A 22313-nucleotide genomic window follows, 5' to 3' on the forward strand; every position below is an offset into this window, starting at 1 on the left:
AGTCACACATCTGGGTTTGAGTTCAGACCCCTCCCCCCTCACTAGCCACATGGTTTGGGAGAAGCTGCTTTACTTTTCTATACCTTGGTTTCTTCACCTGTAGAATGGGGATAAGACCTGCTACTTGTGGGACATATTGGGGATGAGATTAGGTATGCAACATGCCTAGCGTGGTCCTGAGCACATAGTAGGTATGCCAATGGTGGAGTAAATCAGGGACTCCAGCTCTGTTGTGTTGAGGAGGAGCTGGGGAAGAGGCTTCCCTGCCTGTGCAGAGCCACTGAGGTTTTATTCCAGTGGCGTCCACTGCAGGCTCAGTCTGAAAGAAGGCGTGGCCAACTCCAAGGTCTGTGGACTCCAGAGGGAGCTGTGAGGACCGCCCTGATGGCCCTGGGCCGGTCCCAGGAAGCTCATCCTCCTCTTTGTCTGGGTGATTCAGGCAGGGTTTTGAACAGAGTCCTTGTGATGGAGGAGAAGCCCAGGGTGGTCTTCTTCCCTGGGTTCCCCTCCCTGTAAACTGAACATCCAGCATTTAACAAAAATCTTTATTGAAGTATAGTTGATTTACAATGTGGTGTTAATTTCTGCTGTACAGCAAAGTGGCTCAATTATACATATAATATATATTCTTTTTTTCATATTCTTTTCCATTATGGTTTATCACAGGATACTGCATATAGATCCTTGTGCTACACAGTAGGACCTTGTTGTTGTCTTTTTTTTTTTGGCTGCAACACGCAGCTTGCAGGATCTTGCCCCGAACCTGGGCCACCACAGTGAAAGCCTGGAATCCTAACCCCTAGGCCAACAGGGAAGTCCCAGGACCTTGTTGTTTATCCCTCCTATGTATAATAGTTTGCATCTGCTAATCTCAAACTCCCAATCCTTCCCTCCCCCAACCCCCTCCCCCTTGGCAACCACAAGTCTGTTCTCTATGTCTGTGAGTCTGTTTCTCTTTTGTAGATATCTGAACATCCAGCATTTAAAATGGACTCAAACCCCACTTGCTCACAGCCAACTCCCTTGGCCCATCCAAAGCCCTCTCAGACAATAACGCTACTCAAGGGGAAGTCAATTATTTAAAACCTTTATTAATGCTTGGAGAAAGATAATGCAGTGTGACAATGTACAGGTCCTGCTGCCTAAATCCATAACAGAAACAGATATTATGACTTAGCAAGCTCACGTGGTGCCAATGCTGAGATCGGATGAGGGTTGTTCTTCCTTAGGAAATGGGCCCTGGAAGCATTGTTTTCCCATGTTGTTCTAACGAAGACTTTTCCTTGGTTCGAGTTGAAATTTCTCTCCGTGTGTGTGTGTGTGTGTGTGTGTCAAAGTATGACTATAGCTCTGGGCTGGCGTTTTCTATTTTAGTTTTGAGTGTTAGCATTTCACTCTACTCAGACCTCTCACTTCAGAATAACAGGGCTATTTATTGATACAAAGGAGAGGTGTTTGGATCATCTTGTTAAGATGCAAGGCTCAAAATAAACATCATATCTTTATTTGGAATCCACATCCTTCCTCAAAGGAAGGCTCAAGAGCAAATTTGTATGAAGTACGAAGCCCCAAGTTGAGGGCCTATTTTTAAGGGTGACTTTGCTTACATTTTAGATTGTACAAATGCCTCTGTCCATGCTTACAGGAATTTGGATTTTCCTCAGTTTTGAGATAAAGAATCTCAGCAATAAATACTATTGTAGGCTTCAAAACATTAGGAACCAGAATGCAAGGATTTCTACCTGACTTTTGAGAAGAAACAAAACAGTGGCATGAAAAATATACAACAGAGATCAGTGAGGGGGTTCAGATCAACATAGTAAGCAATTTTATGCCTTGGGGGAAAACACTGAGATAATAAATACAAATGACAAATATTTACAATAGAAGCAACACATGGGACGTCAGGAGCGAACACGTAAAACATTTACACTGAGGAAAACATAAAAGTGATGCCTTTCACCCATCCAGCCCAGGAGCCGGCGAACAAATGAACAGCTGACCCAGCAACGCGAGAGAATGTTATTGCCTCAGCTTTTGAGTGATGTAAGGAAAACAGTCCACGTGCTGCGTGGCTTGAGACACGTTCTCAAGGCATAAGCAGTGAGGGCATCCACTGCTTATGTTCGTGGCTTGAACATAAACCGAACATGGTTTATGTTCGGTTGCCATGGCAGAGCCTGACACACCGGTCCTCCTCCCTCCGAGGGCAGAGCCGGATTAAGTGCACGTCTCCTCCTCTTTCTGCAGCTCCAGCTCTCTCTAGGTGCTTCTCCCAGCCTTTTGTCTCCCTCCCCCGACACCCAAATGGTTTCTTTCCAACATGGATCGTGAAAGATTGGGGAAATGACGCTCCGGCACCATGTCCTGGCAGCAATGAAATTGGATTTGGGTTATATAAACACTAGCTGTGCTTTGGGTAAGGGCATTCGGTGGAACAAATCATTTTCGAGTAGATAAATTTAGCTTCTTTATCTCTGGCCTCAGGTTGCTTTCAGGGAAAGCTATGAGCTGATGTAAATGGAAGATGCATACTTTTTTGCCCAGCCACTAGAACAGCAGTCAGCAAACTCAGGCCCAAGTGCCAAATCCAGTTGGGTCCCTGTTAAATAAAATTTTAATGGCGTGGAGCCAAGCCTATTTGGTATGTGCTGTCTACGTATGTCTGCTTTCAGGCGACAAAGGCTTAGTTGAGTAGCTGCAACAGAAACCACACAAAGCGCCAAACCGAAAATAGTGTATTCCCTATCTGGACCTTTACAGAGAAGGTTTGCCGACCCCTGCTCTAGAAGGACCTGGCCCAGCACATCCATCCATTGTTTGCAATACTGGGCTCCTGTCTGAGTACTGGCTGCAAGAAAGGATAAGCTTTAATTTGCAGCCTGTTGGGAAAGAGAAGTAAAGGCCTATCTCTGAAACCTCTTCAGTAGCCACAAGACATCCACGGCTGACGCTTTCTGTTCTAATCTTCTCCCTGTATCTTTACTTCTGTCTCTCCTCTCTGCCTTTCTTTTGTTTACTCTGACTCCTTTTCTTATTGCTAAATTTTCAATCTGGATCTGGGAAATCTCGTCCCTCAGCGATTTTCAGCAGTCTCCTCCATTTATGCAAAAGGTCGGCATTCCTTGGTGAAAATTACTGAGTAGTCCTTCTGTGTTCCCCTTTTCCATCCTCCAGCACGGAGAGGCCAGCTTTCCAAGTTGGCCTCATGGAATCCAGGGTACGGTGCTTTATCTGTCTTGGCTGAGGGTCAAGGTGAGATACCGAAATGCAAAAGGAAATCTGTCAAATGCACTCCTCCTGTGTGCATTTTCCTCCAGGTGTGGCTTTGCCCTAAGTGGCAATGAGCCCACGTCAGGCAGTCAGATGTACGGCTACACTGCTCTTTGATTCCTTTTAAAATAGCACTAAAAACAATTCAGGCCCCAAAGATGGGTTGTTTTTTGTTTTCCCTTGAGCTGGTTTTAATGACCCAGTTGCTTTGTTTGAAAGCTATTTATTTAGACGACAGATATGGAGATGTAACTGGATAAATAAAAAAAAAAGTGAAATCGAGACTTGAAGCAGTGGTTAAAATACAAACACACAGGGGCCACTCCCTCGGACAGGGTGCCCCAGACAGAACAATGGCTCAGAAATTACACTTAGAACCCTCACCCGCCCCTTCCCAAGTTGCTCCAAACCTCAAGGTCCCATGCAAGAAACTGGATTTGGTTTGGCACCAAGCACCCACACGGCCCCTGCTTCCTCTCCACCCTTCTCCTGATTCCCAGGGAGATCTTCACACCCACTCCTGCACCGGAATCCAGCTGCCCTCCACCAAGACAGCACCAGAAGCTGCGGTCTGGGCCGCGACCCAGCCCCGGGGGTCACCCCCGCCCCTCCCCATCGCCTCCCACAGCAGAGGGAACCGCAGGCTGCCGCCCAGGGGCTCCGCGGATGGAAAGAAGGCAAAGTTGCAATGAGGACGCCGGGTGGCTCCCTCCCTTCGGGATGTGCAGGTGCGGGACCCAGCGGGCACAACCGAGCCCTCGCTGCTGCCCAGGGAGTCTCCGCTTCACCTGTTCATGCCGCTAACATACACCTCCATCAAGTCCGCAATCCCCATCAAATCCTGCGTGTGACATCCCCCCTCTTTAATGGCAAATGTTTTGGAATGTCCAGAGAGAAGAAAATGGACGGCGTGGAGGAAAGATTTCCCGGCCGGGCCTTTCGTTTCACCTCCGGATATCAGAATACTCAGACTGTTCATCCTCCCACTCGCTGCTTCCAGAAGTTCCCTGGGCCCCGTGGCCGGCCGCTCTACCCCGGGTGTGGGCGTTTGCGTGGCTCTTGCTACCTCGCTCGCCCTTGGCACCTCGGCGGGTCTCCTGACTGCTGGGCTCCGAGAGGTGGTGACCTGCTTCGCCGTGGTGGCCCCTGGAGACCTTGGCCCTGTGGCCCTGGAGCTGGCGCTCGGGAGGCGCCGTGGGAGGCCTCTGGATGGCCGAGGTGCAGAAACTCAAGATGGAGCACAGACTTCCCCAGTTCTGCTCACACTGAGCCTGGACGCTGTGCGTGATGGCCTCCTTCACCTCCTCCCCACAGGTCAGCAGCAGGTTCACCAGGTCCACGTAGGGTCTGGAGATTGAGAGAGAGACCCAGGATGCAGTACGCCTGCAGAGGGCAGGACCGATATACCAGGGGAGAGGGACATGACCAATGCTCGGCTTGGGTTTGGTTTGGTGGAAGATCTTTCTGGAACTACTTGAAGCCTTTACCCATATTCTTTGGAGTACTGGTCTCAACCAACATTGACTGAGTGGCCATTACGTACCGGGCTCCATGCCAGGCATTGGAGAGAATTGGAGGCTGGGGAGAGAGCCTACCACAAGAAAAAGGGCCAGTGAGGGACTTCCCTGGTGGTCCTGTGGTTAGGAAGCCGCGCTTCCACTGCAGGGGACCGGGTTCGATCCCTGGCTGGGGAACTAAGATCCTGCATGCCATGCACAAAAAAAAGGGCCAGTGACAATTCACAGGTGCATATGCTAGAAGTCTAGGAAGAATCTCTGGGGAGGGGGGGAGCAAGAACGCCAGCTGTGTGAATAAGAGGGCAGGGGAGCTCCGGGTCTGTTTAGGGTGTGCTAGCTAGGAGGATTTTAGCGGGAGTGGAGATGGGTCTTGGAGCCAGTGGGATACTTAGGCAAATGGTGAAGGGCCTTAAATACCAAACTGAGGAGTCTTTATGGCAGGGAAGCGAGGTTGGCTGGCTTTGCACGGGGTGTCCTTCTCCTAGGTGAGCTTTGTAAGTGAGGCTCCCAAGAAACCATCCTACCCATGGTCTGTGTTTGCCCCTGGTTTGGGCTCATGGTGATAAAGGGTGTTTTGGGAAGTTTCTGGATGCACTCTCCTCTGGATCTGGAGGAGTCCGGAACAGGCAGAGAAGGCTGGGGGGATGTGAGTTCCCACAGAGCTCTTCCCCTCCTTGGTAGCAGAGGCTCAGGTGGGGGAGTGGTTGTCTAAGCCTCTCTATGCTTCCAATCTGGGCTTCCCCACAACGGGAGATGAGGGAGGGGAGAGCTGGCTGAGAGGGGTCTACGTGCTTGGGACGAGAGCCAGCTGTCTGTGAAATAAGCACGCTGGGATCCCAAGGGGAGGGCCAGTTGCTCAGGCCATCCCAGCTGCCCCGGGTTGTTCTTTAGGAAAGTGCTGGATGACCACGTCATGCAAACCTTCCTCCTGCGGGTGGGAGGTGTGTGCAGACAGCTGGAGCAGTGTGCCTGCTTCTTATATGTTGGGGCCCATCTGGCAAAAGGTACCCCCAGGCAATGGGCTCTCCTGGCCCACTCACTGAGCCTTTCTTACATCTCACTGGACTTTTAAGACCCCCGAGGTGGGAGAGGGGTATGGAGTGTTCCATGTGGCTAACCAGCTTTCTTAAGCAGTCCTCACTGGCAGAATTTCTGGATATCTCTGATCATGAACATTGAAGCTCTGGGCCGTCCCTTTGGGCAGGAAATCAGTCTGGAACCGTGAGATCATTTGTAAGAAGAAGAACAAGAATTTTTTCCTCTGTGAGCCCGGACCACCTGGGGGGCTGCATTATAGCGCATTTAATCTTTTCTCCGCAAGTTGACAGTTGTCGCCAAGCAGGAAGAGCAGATTGTGTTTTGAGACTTGTGAAGTAGTTTACTGCCATTTTTATGAATTAGTCCTCAAGTTGTAATTGAGTGAACTGTCCTCATTTCATCGATATAAAAAAGGAGACGAGGTGGGGGGAAAATGTGGCTTTGGAAGCTTCTGGGCTGGGAAGGCCTGGGGCTGGGCTGAGAGTGGAGAGGAGGACTGTTCAGGCTGATAAGAGATCAAGCTGCCTTTTAAGGCCTACTTGATGCCTTCAGAGTCAGAGAGTCTGGGCATGGCTGATGGGCAGGGTGCTGAAACTCTCTAAGGCAGGCCCCTAGCCGTGACAAGGACAGCGATGACCCGTGTCTGCTTGAGTTAAGAGACGAGGGCATGGGGCAACACAAGGGAAATGTCCCTGCATGTCTGTTTCCTTCCATCTTTTGAAAACTAGCAACTGACTGCCTCAGGGAGGTCAGGGTCACCGAGTACGTCTGCTAGAGCAGCATCGGGATTTTAGCATCTGATCCTACCTGCCACCCCCTGGGGCTAGATGGGCAAATCGTGGAGGCTGAGCATCTGTCCTTTGGGGATGCTCTTCTTCGTTTCTTTCCCCAGAGTAAGGGGAGGGGCCTCTTGGGAATGCACAGACTGCCTCTTGGCCTCCTTCGCCAGGGCGTCCTGCCCACCAGAGGAGCTCTCCGAATCCCGAGGCGGTCCCGGAAGGCTGGACTAGCCCACGCTCTCTTGTGCCCTCAGCGCTGTCGGCTGAGGAGAAAGCTGTGAACTGTGGGGAGGGCTGTGTGTTCATCTAAGCTTGTTCCGAGCTGGCATGGTGCCTTCTCCGGCTGCTAGCTCAGCCCGTGTCTAATGACAAAGCCCAGCTCTCTCCACTGGGCGTCAGCAAGGCTAAAAGATTTTTTAAAATACTTGGAGCGGGACGTGCCTGGAGGCTGCCAGCACTCAGTGACAGGGTGCGTGGTGGCCAAGCGGTTGATAGGGAGGAAGTGGGATGGGAAGGGGTGAGGGGAGCAGAGGGGAGTGGAGAGTTTGAAGGAAGCCCCTTTAACTGAACGTGTTTTGGGGTGGGTGAGGACCAGGTTGAGGGATGGGGGAGACGTGGATTCTGGAGTGACTGTGATTTCCTCCTCTCTAGAGGGAAGAGCAAATTCAGTTTTCATTTTCTTATCTGTGGCCTATGCCACACATTCTTAAATGGTCTTCTTGATATTTGGGGGACTGATGGGATCTTTGGTGCCCAAATCAGTTAAGATAGTTAAAAAACAAAAACGTCAGTTCAGCTTGAAGTACTAGTTGCCGCGTTGTGTAGTCGTGGCTTCAGAAGGGGAGGTAGTGGGGATCTGTGGGGAGCCAGAGGTGCCGGCTTAGCAGGAGGCAAGATGACTTGTACGCAGTCACACTGAGAATTTAAGAAAATGGCCCAGGTTTGCTTTCGGGATGGACCACCAGCATTTCCAGAGCAGGCCTGGGTGGGGGCTATGTGTTGGCTCTAAATGATGTAAGGAGTCCTTTGGAAGTAAGGGTCCCGTGGCCCCATGGACCATGTTTCCGTAGAGGAGATGTCAGAAAGCCACAGTACTTTACCTCTCCTTAAATTCAAGGTGGGGAGGGTGGCGAAAAACCTCAAAACCTTCAGTTTCCCCACAGAGGACGTTTCTCCAGAAAGACAAAGTCTTCTTGGCTCCAAGAACGTACCGTAGAATTAAAAACTTAGTGCCCCGTCATCCATTCTTGAGGCCAACAAACTATCTCTAAAGGATGACAGTGGGCTGAGGACAAATGAACTTCATGAGTTTCTCAGCCATGGGGTGTCTGCCTCTTGCAGGGGCACCTTGAAGGAAGGAAATTTCACAGTGCTCTGCTGGTGGAATGGGGCTGTTTCTGAGAAAAGGGAAAAATCCTGCCACATTTGGGGACCACTGAGCCTTTAGCCGGTCTAGCGGGGAGAACGCAGCCTAGGTTACAAGGAGGTTTGAGGTCTATTCCTGACAACTGGCTTCAGAATCACCAATTCCCAAGTTGAAAAGTAGGAATTGAACCTCAGAGTAAGACCTTTAACCTCTTAGCTTCACTTTCTTCCTCTGTTATATGGGGACAGTATTCTCTGGCTTGTAGCACTGTTGGGAAAGGTAAATGAGATAATCCAGGTAAAGTCTCTGGCCAAAGGGCCTGGCCCACTCAGAAAATGATAGTTATTGTTATTGCTATTGTTGTTGATGTTATTGTTGCTTTGTTTTTCTATAGGGATTTGGAAGAATAGAAAATATTTTATCAGGCGTTAGTGTAACTCAAGGAAAAGCCACATTGGTTTGCTCTTGGCAAGAGCTACCGGCAGAGATTTACGGTGAATCTTATAATTCTAACACTGCACCAAGGGGTGCTGCAAGATACCTAGAGCCTCATAATCAAGTGGAAAGTGACAGGCGACGGTTGCCGTCCTCTGTGATCTAAGTGGTGTATGTGGGGATGGGGAGTGGCCTGTTTAGCGACATAGCTGGGGGAGGCCATGGCACAAACTAAGGAGCAAGAGTTCATAAAATTGTACTGATTTGGCTCAATGAGTCACTGTGTAAAGACTAACAGTGCTATGACTTGTACTGGACTGCTTAGCTAGTAGCTTGCTTTCTGCTCTAAATTCCCAAGGAAGGCGCCATTGTAACCTTCAGGGGCTACTGTGTTAGGAGCAACGACGGTACCCACATGTTTTACTACTCTGCAAAATTTAGGATCCTATAGGGATGTTTTTTAAGGAAGGAGATGTCCTGGGTTTATGATCGAATTGCAAGTCTTCCAATAAGTACGTTCCTATTTCCTCACTTTGGCGTAAAGGTGTTTAGCTGATTAAAGTTTTCGTCATTTCTTTTGTATTTTCTCTGGGAGGCCGTTAATGTTAGAGAAGGTGAATTGGACCTTCTAAAGGGAAGGAGAGCTTATGGAGGCAGGAAAAAAAGCTATTGGTATGTAAGAGTGTAAGTCCTGGAGCCGGACCGCCTGCCTCCTTATCCTGGCTCTGCCTTTCATTGTCTGTGCGACCTTTACCGCAGTGAACCTCAGTTTTCTCATCTGTAAAGTGGAGATGAGAATGGTACCTAGCTCACGGCGCTGTCATGTGGATCAAGTGAAAAATTCCTATGAAGCCCTTAGCACAATACCTGGCACTTAGTACATGCTCAATATATATGATCAGCTCTCGGCCGTCTGCCGGGGCACCTACATGGCTACTTGGAACAGTCAGCACCGTTGGGATCTTGGCTGAGGGGAAAACGAAAGGTATTTCCGAGTTCTACACATCTCATGCTCGGTGAAAAGATTTCCTGTGGCTACTGCTTAGGATTTCGAAACCGATGGTGGAAATTTCTTTTGCTTTTCCTGAAGGCCAGCTGGAAGGGGACTCCCAGGGAGTCGGTGCGCCGCTTTCTGAGGTAAACCACAACCTTCCCAGTTTGACAGGAGAGTTCAGCCTCTACAAGCCAGCCCCTCAAACCGAGGAAGACTCTCCTCCAGCCCCAGGAGGCCTCCCCTTCCTCTATCCTAGTTGCACCATTCCCTTCCCCCCACCCCCATGCCCCCAGAGGGCAGCACTCACTCGTGCAGCAGTAAGTCCTTGAAGTGGATCATCTCCACCATCACCCGGGTGTTCTCCTGGGCGGCAGAGCACAGGTCGTGCTTGAGGTAGCATTCCCGCTGTAACTGGAACACCATCTCCTTGATGGCCGGGCACTTCCGGCTTATGCAGCTGAATCTGTGCCGCAGAGCGTGGGCCTTACACTTCAAGGCATCTTTGATGAAGGACTTGCCCTGAGAGCAGAGGGGACAGCGGAGGGAGAGGGGGGCGGAAGAGACCAGTCCTTGTTACACACTTTGACTTTTTTACCCTTTTTGGGCTTACAAGGGATTTTTCTGACAACTGAACTCCAAGGCCCTGCCGCACACGGACACCCTTGCAGGTGACAGGCTGAGGCTACATCAGGAGGTCCGTCCAGAGTGACGTGATACCCCCGCATTCGGCCCCAAAGGATGTTACTTGGGAGACAAACGCATCGGCCTCCTTCCTCCTGACCTGCTCTGCTAGCCTTCCTGGTCCTGGGCCTCCCATGGCCCTCCATCCTCAAGGTGGCCCACTGTTGGCCGTTTGGTGGCAACGCTTCTGGAACACAAAGGGGAATTTGGCCAGGCATAAATCCAGAACTCCTTGGTGGTGCCCAGCAAGAGTTTTTCTCAAGTAGAAAGTGCCTGCTTGTCCAAATCTCACATCTTTCCTAGTTCCTTCTAGTGATGTCAAGATCGGGTGCTAGCTGGGCCTCCCTTCTCTGTCTCAGTGCCTCCGGCCACCCCCAACCCATACTCTCTCTTGCCTCCTCCTAGCCTTTAAGGAGGAGCATTCTTTTCCTTTTTGAAAGCAATTCGACTCCTTTAAACTGTTAGGGTTATTGCCTCTAAAAGGCCCGCCTGGCACACCGCCTGGCAGCATCTGGAGCCTGAACTGCCCAGCTGACAGCCCCTCCCCCACGCTCCCGGCCTCTGAGTGGCGAAGGCAGCCAGGCATACATCTGGCCTACAGTTCTCTTTCCTGGCAACCCCATTAGATTGCTCTTATCCTAGAAAGGAGACAGCTGTTCGGGGTGTGGAGGCGAGCCCGGGCCGGCAGCTCCCTTATCAACCTCCCGGGGCAGAGAGGCACTGTGGGATACCTACCCAGGGATCCCCGCACCCCACTTACTATAGAAACAAGCTGTCGTTGGAGAGGTCACCCCCTGTTTTTAGACAGGCCCGGACGTACCGGAGTTGAGAAAGTAAATGGGTTTAGGTTGGAAGTGGGAAGCCAGCCAGCATGTTTATTTCAGTTCTCTCCTTTAGAAGCAGTTGAAATGTCTACAGATAGTGTCTGATCACTGAAAAACCACCTCCCCATAGCCCCCTTTCCTCTGACTCTCCAGTGGGAGCCAAATAGGATGGAGGGTAGGGTGTGCCACTTTATTAAGTAGTTATGGGCTGAGGTCTGACTTGAAAGGGATGCTTCTAACTTGAGAACACGCTGCTGTTGGTTGAGAAAAAAAAGGAAGATTAATGTATGCGCGGGCTGCAGTAATATGCTCTGGTATTCTTCCCTGACATCCTGTGGGATTGCCCTGAAATACACATCTTTCCTCCGGATTTCCTATTACGTTTCCTAATTCCAGTTAATCCAGAAGGGATGCTGTATTAGGGAGTCTCAAGGAGTTCAAACGTTCTATTCCTCTTTCCTTCCCCGGTTTCTGTTTCCCCTGCTGCCACCCCACATCCTCTGTAGGGGAGGCTGCCAGCCCTGTCACATTGCTTTCTGGTTCCCAGGCGTTGCTTTGTCAGGCTCTCTACAGGATGTCAGTACAGGGTGACTGGTGATGTTCATAAATCACACCTAAACTGTTGGCCTCATCCAAACACTGTCATGGCTCTCCAATGAATTGGGAGAGGAAGTCTGTAACCACTGCAGGGTACTTCATAGTGCATCTACGGGCTGGGGAGGACATGAAGGAGATGAGCCTAACGCTCCACTCCATCTGAAATGTGTTTGGATCGTGGGCACTGGAGCCATAAAGTTGCTTGTTGGGTTCTTTTCCTGCCCACACAGCAACCGGGCTTTACCCTGGGGACCCTGGGATAACTGAAGTGGGTCAGGCCCTGACTATATTTATTATATAGAGCAGGACTCATTCAGGGTTCTGACTTCTCAGGTTGGGAAAGGAGGATCTGCTACTTAGGAGGGAGAAAAGTCTGCTCTTCTGGAGGCCCTGATTTATCCATGCTGCCTGCCCACATGCCCTCTAAATTTATTTATTTATTTATTTATTTTTGGCTGTGTTGGGTCTTCGTTGCTGCGCATGGGCTTTCTCTAGTTGCGGCGAGCGGGGGCTACTCTTTGATGCGGTGCGCGGGCGTCTCATTGCGGTGGCTTCTCTTGTTGTGGAGCACGGGCTCCAGAGCGCAGGCTCAGTAGCTGCGGCGCACGGGCTTAGTTGCTCCGCGGCATGTGGGATCTTCCCTGACCAGGGCTCGAACCCGTGTCCCCTGCATTGGCAGGTGGATTCTTAACCACTGCGCCACCGGGGAAGTCCCCCACATGCCCTCTAGGACATGATGAATTTCTACAGATTTTGTGTCTCTTTTATTCTTGAAAATAGCTTTCGGCATGGTCAGTTGGAGTCCCTGCCCTTCCCCCCTCAACGTACTGCTCCTAAATGTGATGGGCCTTGCAGACTGGGTTCTGGGTAGCCAGACATCCTTAGGTGTCCCTCCGAAGGTGTTTATTATTTATTATGACTTTTGTCTTCTCTGCTAAGAATCCTCAGATAAGTGTTCAACTTGGTCTCCGTTCCACTCTGTGTGTGGAGACACAGTTGAAGAGTGGAGAAAGATTTAGCCTACATGACAGGTCCAGAAAGCTGAACGCCAGGAGTGGAGTGGGGAGTCACTGGCATCCTGCTGTTCACCTAGAAGGTCTCTGGCAAGTGCTAAAACCCACCATGACGATCAGCTAAGAAAATCTGTTAACAAGTCTTTCCAATGAACATTTCGATCACGCTACGCTAACACAAAACATTCTTGGCGCTCAATATGGTTTTTTACCTGGGCATCAAATTTTCCAGCGTTGTGCAGAAAAGTCATGCAAATTCCATGTAAGCCCCGTATCTCACAAGAGTTGTTCTCGAAACACTCAAACACGCCACACCCCACATCGCCAGCGTTGACCAAGCAGTGCTGGATTTCCGCTAAAATGAGAATTACATACCATCATATACAAAATTCTCAGCCATGCTGGGGAGTGCAGAGAGGCGGGTTGAAATAAAAGTAATGACTAAAAGAAAATTTAAGAAAAAAAGTTAGAAGTGACTATTTCAGGATCTAAAAAACCAGGGAAAGAAAATTTCATCACTTAATCTACTTATGAAAATGTATTTGTAAATATTTGTAAAAAATTAGCCAAACCTACATTGCGAAAGTCACAATTCGAAGTTAGGTCTGAACACTCCATTTTTCATCCTTCTCATCTTATTAAAGTATTTGTGGGAATACTTAGTTTGAAAGCATAAGATATTTCAGCTTTCTAAACCCACAGACAAAAATAAAATTTCAACCGATTAGCTTGCTCTTTCCCTTCTGTACTTCATCAATGAAATACCCTTCTCTACTTGGATGAAGCTGCTGCTATTAAATCAAGGCCATTTCCTTCCTGACCCCCAAATGAAAGCGTCCAAAAAGCAGTTTCAATTCAGCTTTATGATTCAACATCTAAAAATCAAAACAAAATTCCTATTAAGGCAGCGCCTCCAAACCATCCGCATTAAAAATACCAGGCTAGGGAAGCTGCGGTTTGCAAGCAAGCTCAGGAATAGAGTCAGATGGGGGCTAGTCTGCAGAAACGCAACCTTCGCAGTTAGAGGCTCCTTTTAAACAGAGATCCGGGGTGAGCTGTCGCTTCATCCCCTAGAATTCCCGCGACCCGGGAGTTTGCCGCCCTCCTTCGCAGAATGTGGCCCTAATTCGTCTCTGTGAAAGGACAGGCTGAGAGGGAGTTAACTGTCAGGCTGCCGTGCGCAAAGCCTGTCTTCCTTCCCTCCCCCTACCCAATTCCTTGACTTAAACCAACCACAAAATTACATCAGAAAAGTATATTTTGGAAGAAGGGCGGGGTCGGAGGAGATAATCCACATTCAGATTAAATCTGCGGAGAGAACGAGGGGCGTGTATTTATTGAGGGTCACCAACTAGCGAAAATCACGTTCGATTCTCAGGGAAAGCTCTGGGACTTTCCCTGAGGAGAGGGTGGGCGAGGGTCCTGGGATGAGCGGCGCGCGGGTCGCGGGTGCTGGGACCCGCCTATGGAGGTGGGAGACTCCCGGATGACCCCACGCGCGGCCCCGGCGCGCCGGCCAGGAGCGCGCAGGGCCGCGATTCACTCGCTCCGGGCGTCGCTAATGGGCACTCGTGCATTCCTGCTCGTGCGGTGAGCGCACGCACGCCGCCCCCGGGTTCGCAGGCCCCCTAAATAAAGGGAGGGCCGTGAAGAGCGAAGGAGCTGTAGGCAGATTTTCTTCCTCTCCAGGAGGCTGGGAAAAGGGCCAGCCCCGAGCCCTGCACGCCTGGCGGTGCTCGGCAGCTTGTGGGTGAGCGGAGAGCCGGTCGAGCAGCTGCGGCGCACGGTTCGGGCCGTGTCACCATTTCTTCCCTTGCTGACCTGCCCTGGAGCTGGGGACGGCGGCAGCACCGCAGAGGTACGCTTTTGCGCCACCCGCCCCTACCCGTTCCGAAAGGAATGCCCCCTAAGGGGAAAGTTCAAAATGCAATTTGTCTCGCCTACAAAGTTCTCGGATGTCGGGCATCTTTTGAGGAAGGGGAGAAGCGGTCCTGCCGCGGCCCGCCGGCTGGGAAGAGAAGTTCTCCGGGTTCAGGGCGCAGCCCCGCTCCGGGGACCCTCCGTGCCTCCCGCAAGCCAGTCAGGATGGAGCAGGGAGCTTTGAACCGGACCGGGGACTCCGGAGCCGGCACTGGCCGCGTCAGGCGCTGCTTCATTTACCCTCGACCCAGGGAGGACAGCAACAAGTCCTGCCCCAGCCATTTCATCACCCTGCCAGCACGTGCGGATTCCGGGCGCGCGGAGCCCGGCGCGGACCTCGCTTTGCCTCGCGCTTTCCTTTGCACGTCCTACGCCACCCCAAGAGTTTGCGCGGCCCAGGGTGGGCGCCCGGTTCCGGGCGAAGCGCCCGGGGCGCTCTGCGTGGGTGCCGGGTGTCTTCTCCCAGCAGCTCCCCGCCGCTGGGGCGCACGCACTTACCTGTGTTCTGCAAGGACAGACGGCCTTTCTGCTGGGATCCCCTGTCTTGGGGACCTTCGGGCGGATTGGTGGCGTCGGTCCCTCGCGCCGGGTCGAAGGTAGCCAACACCAAAGCCAGGGTCACGAACTGGCGCAGCCGCTCGGCACACATGGTTCTTGGTGTAAACCTCCCGCCCGGAGACCTGGATTCTTTGTGCTCCCCTCCTCCTCTTCCTCCTCCTTCGCCGCTTCCCCTCCTCCTCCCACTCTTCCTCCTCGCTCGCCTTTTCCCTCCTTGCGGCCGCGGCTCGGATAGAGGTTACCCAGCGCCCTCCCGTAGCTCTCTGGAGAGCATGTGACCAGGCCGTTAGCGGCGCCGCGAGTGCCCGGCAATGGCAGGGATGGTGCCTCAAATATCCCTGGACGCTCTGGTGTCACTTGAATGAAGGAGTCGAGCAGGTGTTGTCCCGGCGGCTGGACCAATCCGAGACCCCCGCCCGTTTGACAACACGGTCGGGAGGCGTGGCCTGTGCCCAACTACTACGGGAGGAAGCCGAGCGCCGCTGGGAGCGCCTGACAAAGTTGCAGACCTGGCGGCGGCCACGCGTTTGCGTGCGTGTGTGAGTGTGTGAGAGCGCGGCCGGAGATGCATGCGCGTGTGCGGGTGCTCGAGGGCAATGGCCGAACGGACTTAAAAAAATAAAAGCGAATTCCAGCTCCGGTTGCAGCTAAAGAAGGGCGAGAGGGGACAGTTTGCGCTGGGACAGCGTCCGCCCGGGCTCCTGACTCGCATCACACCCGCATCGGGCTGGGAAAGTTTCCTCTTTCTGCCTGTTGGAATTCACTTGAGATTCCCAGCCCCGAGGATTGGAGAAGCTTCCTGGATACAGTGATGCTGGGGCCAAACTGGGCACATATGGGAATTCCTGGCGTTGTGACGCTTTGCATTAAAAAAAAAAAAACAAAACCGCAAACTATTTAAGATAGGAGCAGAGCACTAGATATAGGACTTAGCCTGAGCGACTGCCCCATCTTCCTCTTTTCGCCTCTCTTTGGTGGGCCTTGGTGCCAGATGCTCGCCCCTCCCACAGTCCAGACGGATTCCGGGCTGGGCTGCAGGGATCCAGGTGACTGACTGGACATGCATCGTTTCCAGGTGGGGGGCTGGGAGGCCCAGGCAGCCCTGAGTCAGCCCGCCGAGGAACATTGCGTGCCCCAGAGGCTGGAGCTTGAAAGGCAACTTTACGCGTCTCCAAACATACTCTTCCATTTTCCCAAAGCGCTACTCGCCACCCCATTCTGGTTCCCTTTACTCTTCATTCATCGGATGGAAAAGGTCAAAAAATTCTCCCCAAACCCTAAAAACAAAACCCGAGGAAATTCTCTCCGTCTCTTTTCCTTGTTCGAGCTCCCTCCCCAAGCACGGCCGGGGCTGGATTGCCCCCGACCGCTTTCTCCCCCGGCCTGCGGAAGCAGGGAGAAAGTTGGGCGCCGCTCGGAGCGCCTCTTCCCCCGCTGTGTGTGTACGTGTGCACGCTCACGTCTCCCCGGCGCCTGGGCTGGGGACAGGAACTGCTCCGGGCACCGTCAGTCCGACGGCGCTGCTCTGGGGGCTTGCAGGGCTGGGGGAGGGCGGGGACGCGAGCGCCGCGCCACTCACCCCGGGTTGACGCTCCCTCGCCCCTCCCCCGCCGTCTCCATCCTCCTCCAGGAGAACAGGTGAGCCCGGGTACCAGCTCCCACCCCCCGCCCCGGCCCCGGCCCCGGCCCCGGCCCCGCTCTGCTCCCTGCCCTCTGCGGTAATGCGCCGGGGAGGTTTCATCACCAACTGCCCGTGGCGACGCGGCCCTGGGTCTCCGCGGCGGGGCGCACTGCGAGCCTCGTTGGGGCAGCCATGTGACACGGTTGGGGGAGGGGGTGCGGAGACGCTGGGGCCGGGTCATCCTCCGGCCGCCGTTCGGCTTCCAAAGCTCTCTTCCCAGGGTTCCGGATGCACGAGGGCGTTAGGAAGGGGGGTGGGGGCAGGGTGGGCTCCTCTGGCCGCGGCTGTCCAGCGCATCCAGTGGCCTTGAGGTGGGAGGAATGAAAGGAGGGGGGGGGGTCGGGTGGGCAGCGCCTGGGACCTGCTGTCCACCATCCCCACCCGATTTCAGAGCCCAAGGAAACGGTCACTTTGAAGGTCCGAGTCTGCAGCAGTGGCAAGAAACTGACCACTCATGCCCATGATTCCAGTAACAATTACTTCTTGCAGCCTCAGAGCTTTGGGGGAAGGAGGTGGCTGGCGTACAAGTACATTAAAATAGGTGGTTCGCATTTCCCACCCTGCTTTTGTTTGCGTAGTTAACTTCCTTTATTAGTTTATGAAACACCGTCTCCTGTAGATCCTGAAAAGACAAAACATAACAAAGAAACGGCAGCAGTCTGGCCTCCCACGAACTCCATAAGCCTCTGAATTTCCTGGGTAGGCTTTCTTTCCTTGGAGAGCCTTTTTAGTAGGTGAGAACATGAGCAATATTGGCGTTAAACAGGGCATCCGGTCTCTTGGTTCTTTGAGCCACGGAAATAGGAGAGGTCCAGGGGGTGGGAGCAAGCCGACCTTTGTTGGATGCAGACTCTCTGAGTCTTCTCGGCCACCTGGAGCAGGGGCCAGGCAGATAGAGGTCTCTGGGCTCCTGCCTCCCGGAGCTGGAGCATGGCCTTTTGCCACCATGAGGACCTGCATATAGAAAAATTCATCTTGGGGCTTTTTGCTCCAGTCTCACAGGGGACATTCTTGTCTCCAACCTGAGCCACCTGTCCCTTTAGAACTAAAAGGAAAGTAGTTAGCTGTATTTGAGGTGTTGCAAGTTACAGGTACCAGTTCTTATAAGTTTGATCTTCAGGCCACTTGGCCAGGGCCAAACATCCAGAGAAGAATGCCCATCCCAGTTCATCCCATCAGGGCTGAGAAAATTCTGCAGAATCAGGAGGCAGTTTCCTGGGATTACCAGTCTAGGCCACAGGCCTGGGGTGGAAGTGGGGAGGGGAGCTCAGACCCGTGACTGTGTTGTGATCTCCCCTCATTCCTTCTTCTGGCTCTGTAACTCAGGCCTGGTTTGGCAGACTGCGGCTGGTGACAGTAGGGAGTGGGGAAGGGGCAGTAATAATGATAGTAATTATTATTATTATGATTATAAAGGAAACATGAATTGAGAATAGATACTGGGCCACGCATTGTGCTTGCAGCTTTGGTGTCTCTCTAGGTGGGAATTGAGACTTGGGAGATGCAAGGACGGTCCAGCTGGTATTGCCCTGAGGCTCAGCAGGGAGTCTTGGCTGGACAGACCCTCCTTCTCAGTTTAAGACCCAACTGGCAGTGGAAAGGATGAGGCAGGCTCACCTCGTGCCATCCTGGGGCTTCTGTGGTTAATACGTGGAACCCAAGTTTTCCTCTCTAACTCCACCAGTTAAATCCAAACAGTAAGTAGGTTAATTCGGGTTAGACTTTGAAAGGGGAGAGGATACTAACAAGTAGAAAAGGAACAGAGGGTATCACAGGAGGGAGGACCAGCAGGGGTAAATGAACGGAGGAGATGTGGTGCGTTTTGTATCGGGAATAGGGGTTGCCCAGTTTGGTATTCAAGTGGAAGATAAAGCTGGCAAGGGCATCTGGGGCCTTGTTGTGGGGCCTTTGTGACAAATCTGTGCTCACCAGAGATCTTGTTTTCACATCCTGATGGCATTTAAGGATGAAACTCCAGGACGCTCTTAGACTAGATTCCCTTTTGGAGTTAGGAAAAGGTCAGGGGCCCAGTGCTGGCACTGTGAAGGAGGATATGGATGAGAGGAATGGGAAGTAATTAGTTGGAATCTTGATGTGGGTTGCTATGCCTAGAAAGGTGTTCTTGGAGGATGGGAAGGTATGAGCAGGTGGGGCCTTGGAGGATGGGAAGTTGTTGGATGATGAGGCAATATCGCATAGGTTGATACTTGGTGTCTGGTCCAGGCTTTCTGAGTTCCAAAGCCAGAGTGGAAAACGTGGCTTCCTCGTGGAGAGCTCTTCCTCCTGCAAGCCACGCCCCCTCGGGGCCGACTGTCTGGGCTGATGGCACCACCTTATGGTTAGAGAGGGAACTGTCTGACCAAATAGTGGGCTCTCCTCTCTCTCTTCCTGGCTCAAGGGCCTAGGGCACTAATACTGGGTCTTCCACCTTCTCCTCAATTTCCTTAGCAAATCAGTTAATACCGATTTAGGCAATCTCCCCCGTGCAACGACGTGCTTTAATCGCCCCATCAAGAAAATCTCTTTCAAACTTTTTGCTTTTCCTCCCCCATCCTTTGCTATGAGCCCCAAATCTACCCTCATCATGGCTCCTTTGTGTCATGCTTCTATGAGGGAAAATGAAAAAAAGGTATCCAAGTGAAACTGGATAGACAAAATAACAATAGAATACTGCTATAAGGCTTCAAAATTCTTATAAGTAGAAGTCTCTCCCTAAAAAGTCTCTGTCTTTCCCTTTATGTCCTTTCATTAAACCAGTTGTTCCATTAAATAGAATTCAGGAGAAAGGGGACTATATCTTCCATATTTGAGTTTGTTTATTGGTACTACAACAAAATTGCTCTCTACTAATTTTCACCGTAAAAGTCCAGGGCCTCAACAACATTATGAGTTAAGAGAGCTTTTGTGGGGCTGGTCTGGAAACCTCACCATCATTTATAATATTGTTTATTTAAGGAGAAAATATTCTGAGTTCCCAAAACAACCAACTTCCAAAGGTTTGGAATACACCACTTTTGTGAATTGGACATTTCCTCTATGTTGTAGATTAACAGTCAAACCATAGTCATGGACTGACTGGAAACACAAAAGATGAAAAAGAATTTTAAAAAACCCCAAGAGAATAGGGCCACTGTCTCCTCACAATAAATCCATTTACTGGAAAGAATGTAAAGCAGTAAACTTCGGTGTCTGATTGTGGTCTGAGTTTTGTTAGTGCCTTGCTCTGAAGCCTGCAGAGTATTCCAGAAGCCATCTCTGTTTTCCTCGGGTCATGGTTTTTGCTTCCTCACTGTGTGTGGCGACAGACTCTAGGAGAAAACGTCCCAGGCCAGGAGCAGTCTGATCTCCATGGGGAGTGCTGGTGGAGCCCAGAGGTGAGCATTCATGGTCTTGGAACACTATGGAGCTTTCTCTCTGACTGGGTTTGGTCCGAGAACTATGGGTAAAGGAAGGGTCTTTTTGCGGGGCAGTTACCAGGGAGTCAGATTTTGAAAATTTTCACGAAACGACCAAATCTATTAATGTGATTTAACCATCAGTATACCATCCGGGTCTAGGGGACCCAATTTTAGTTTTTGAGTTTTTTTTTTCTGAGCAGTTCTAACTATTTGTAAAGTTTGATATATCATGACTTTGGTTCTTTTGAAAGGAAATTTTTCAGAGATCAAAGAGAACATTTACTTTTTAACAAGAACAGAATAAAACTCATTCTATCTTGAATGTACCATATGGGACCATTGGAGCCATTTATAAATCTAAGACTTCACGGGATCTTAGTGATCTGATTTTTCTTATATCTTGAAATGTTTTCCATTTTCTCATCCTAGGAATTATTTCATCATTACCCATCAATTATTGCCAATTATGCTAAAAATACTAAAATAATAAGAAAATGGAAGAATGATGGAATCACCATCCAGAAGGTTGATGCAATAGTGAAATAAATCATCACGATTGCATCACCCTTCAGTTTTCTTATTACATTTCTTAGAGTATTACATCATCTTTCAAGAAGGTATAAAAGAGGATAGAAGACACCATCTTTTTTTAAAAATAAATTTATTAATTTAATTTATTTTTATTTTTGGCTGTGTTGGGTCTTTGTTGCTGCACGCGGGCTTTCTCTAGTTGCGGCGAGCAGGGGCTACTCTTCGTTGTGGTGCACGGGCTTCTCACTGCGGTGGCTTCTCTTGTTGTGGAGCACAGGCTCTAGGTGCTTGGGCTTCAGTAGTTGTGGCACGTGGGCTCAGTAGTTGTGGCACACGGGCTTAGTTGCTCCGCGGCATGTGGGATCTTCCCAGACTAGGGCTCGAACCCGTGTCCCCTGCATTGGCAGGCGGATTCTTAACCACTGCGCCACCGGGAAGCCCCAAGGTCATCATCTTTGTAGTTTTATTATTATCACTTTCATTGCATGCCATGGAGAATACAGAATTTTTCATTGCCTGCGCAAAATGGTAAAGAGAAGAAAATTGACAAAGGAAAATGTTTTACAGTAGTTAGACATATCAGAAGAGACAGCAGCGATGTTGACTCTGATGATAACAGTAAAATTCACCCTGTAAGCAAAGTCTCAGACTCTGAGTTTTACCATACAACATTCTGGATCAATTTTCTCACACTCCAGAATCGATCAATAAACAATATATTTTTGAGGACAAAAAATATGGTATTCTCATCCAGTTAGTCATTCAACAGGAATGATTTCATCACCCAATATTTTGCAACAAGAACCTGGACTATCCTGTTTTGCTCAAAGAAGGGGAGGCCAATCTTCTTGTACCTTTTGTGGTGTGTGTTCAGCAAAATTTCCTTGATACAGTTTGAAAGGGACAAATGATGAAGTCAGGTGTGTTTACAAAGGTGATCCAAAGAGTATTCTTACTAGTGTTTATAAATGTAAGAATGAAAATGCTTTGCAATTATGGAGAAAAGAAGATGACCCTCTTCTCTTTAGGAAAATTACAACCCATCAAAGGTTTGAAAAGTACTAGTTTTATGATGCAAGTGCAAGAAGAACCAGAAATAACAATAAATTAGAACTTATTAGAGATTTACTTGAGATCTGGAATTAGTATTTATGAGGTGGATCTGCCCCCAGTTCATGTTTGACAGCTGATGAATAGTTAGTTGCATGTAGAGAATGTTGCTCATTTTGAGTTTATATACCTTCAAAGTCAGGAAAATAGGGAATGAAAATTTGCTATGTTTATTGTATTTATTTATTTTTGAACTATTTCTTTATTTTGGCTGCGCCTGGTCTTAGTTGCAGCACGTAGGATCGTCTTTGCTGTGTGCGGGATCTTTGTTGTGGCGTGCGGGATCTAGGTCCCTGACCAGGGATCGAACCCGGGCCCCCTGCATTGGGAGCGTGGCGTCTTAACCACTAGACCACCAGGGAAGTCCCTGCTAGGTTTAAATTATTCAGTTTTGTAATAAGAATTTTAAAACTGTCCCTTTATTATTATTTCTGTAAATTACTCAGAAAAATAAAAAGGCTTCATTGGACCAGATGAGGATGACAACTTTTTCCTGCTGTACTGGGGGCTGAGGTTACAGGCGAGAATATTAAAACAAAAATCAAGTAAACTCCTTCAGGCAAGCAGGAGCCAGTGTAGAAGGAGCCAGTGAAGAAGG

The 22313-nt window shown here is 50.4% G+C and overlaps 2 protein-coding genes and 1 long non-coding RNA gene across 18 annotated transcripts in view; 1 reads left to right on the top strand and 2 right to left on the bottom strand.

The window, feature by feature from the left end:
* LOC309623865 overlaps positions 1-22313 on the bottom strand; it is a 543116-nt gene that overhangs the window by 277851 nt on the left and 242952 nt on the right. The window lies entirely within an intron of this gene.
* Positions 1072-15329, bottom strand: STC2 (stanniocalcin 2). Its single transcript, XM_082381112.1, has 4 exons — positions 14936-15329; positions 12730-12872; positions 9710-9921; positions 1072-4620 (listed from the first exon to the last, which is right to left on the bottom strand). Exons 1-4 carry the CDS (start codon positions 15084-15086, stop codon positions 4218-4220), a joined length of 909 nt encoding a protein of 302 aa, XP_082237238.1. The 5' UTR covers positions 15087-15329; the 3' UTR covers positions 1072-4217.
* Positions 12880-22313, top strand: part of LOC309623853 (uncharacterized protein) — a 166966-nt gene continuing 157532 nt past the window's right edge. For 14 of the 16 annotated variants that reach the window (XR_014241673.1, XR_014241674.1, XR_014241675.1 and 11 more), the window contains exon 1: positions 15565-16633. The gene's annotated coding sequence lies outside the window, so the exon portion shown is untranslated. Of the gene's footprint in view, positions 14376-15514; positions 16634-22313 lie in introns of those variants that run through there. The other 2 variants (XR_014241671.1, XR_014241672.1) reach the window with 2 other exon arrangements.

The sequence above is a fragment of the Balaenoptera borealis genome (genome assembly GCF_965194805.1).
Source record: "Balaenoptera borealis genome assembly, chromosome: 2".
Lineage (NCBI taxonomy): Eukaryota > Metazoa > Chordata > Mammalia > Artiodactyla > Balaenopteridae > Balaenoptera > Balaenoptera borealis.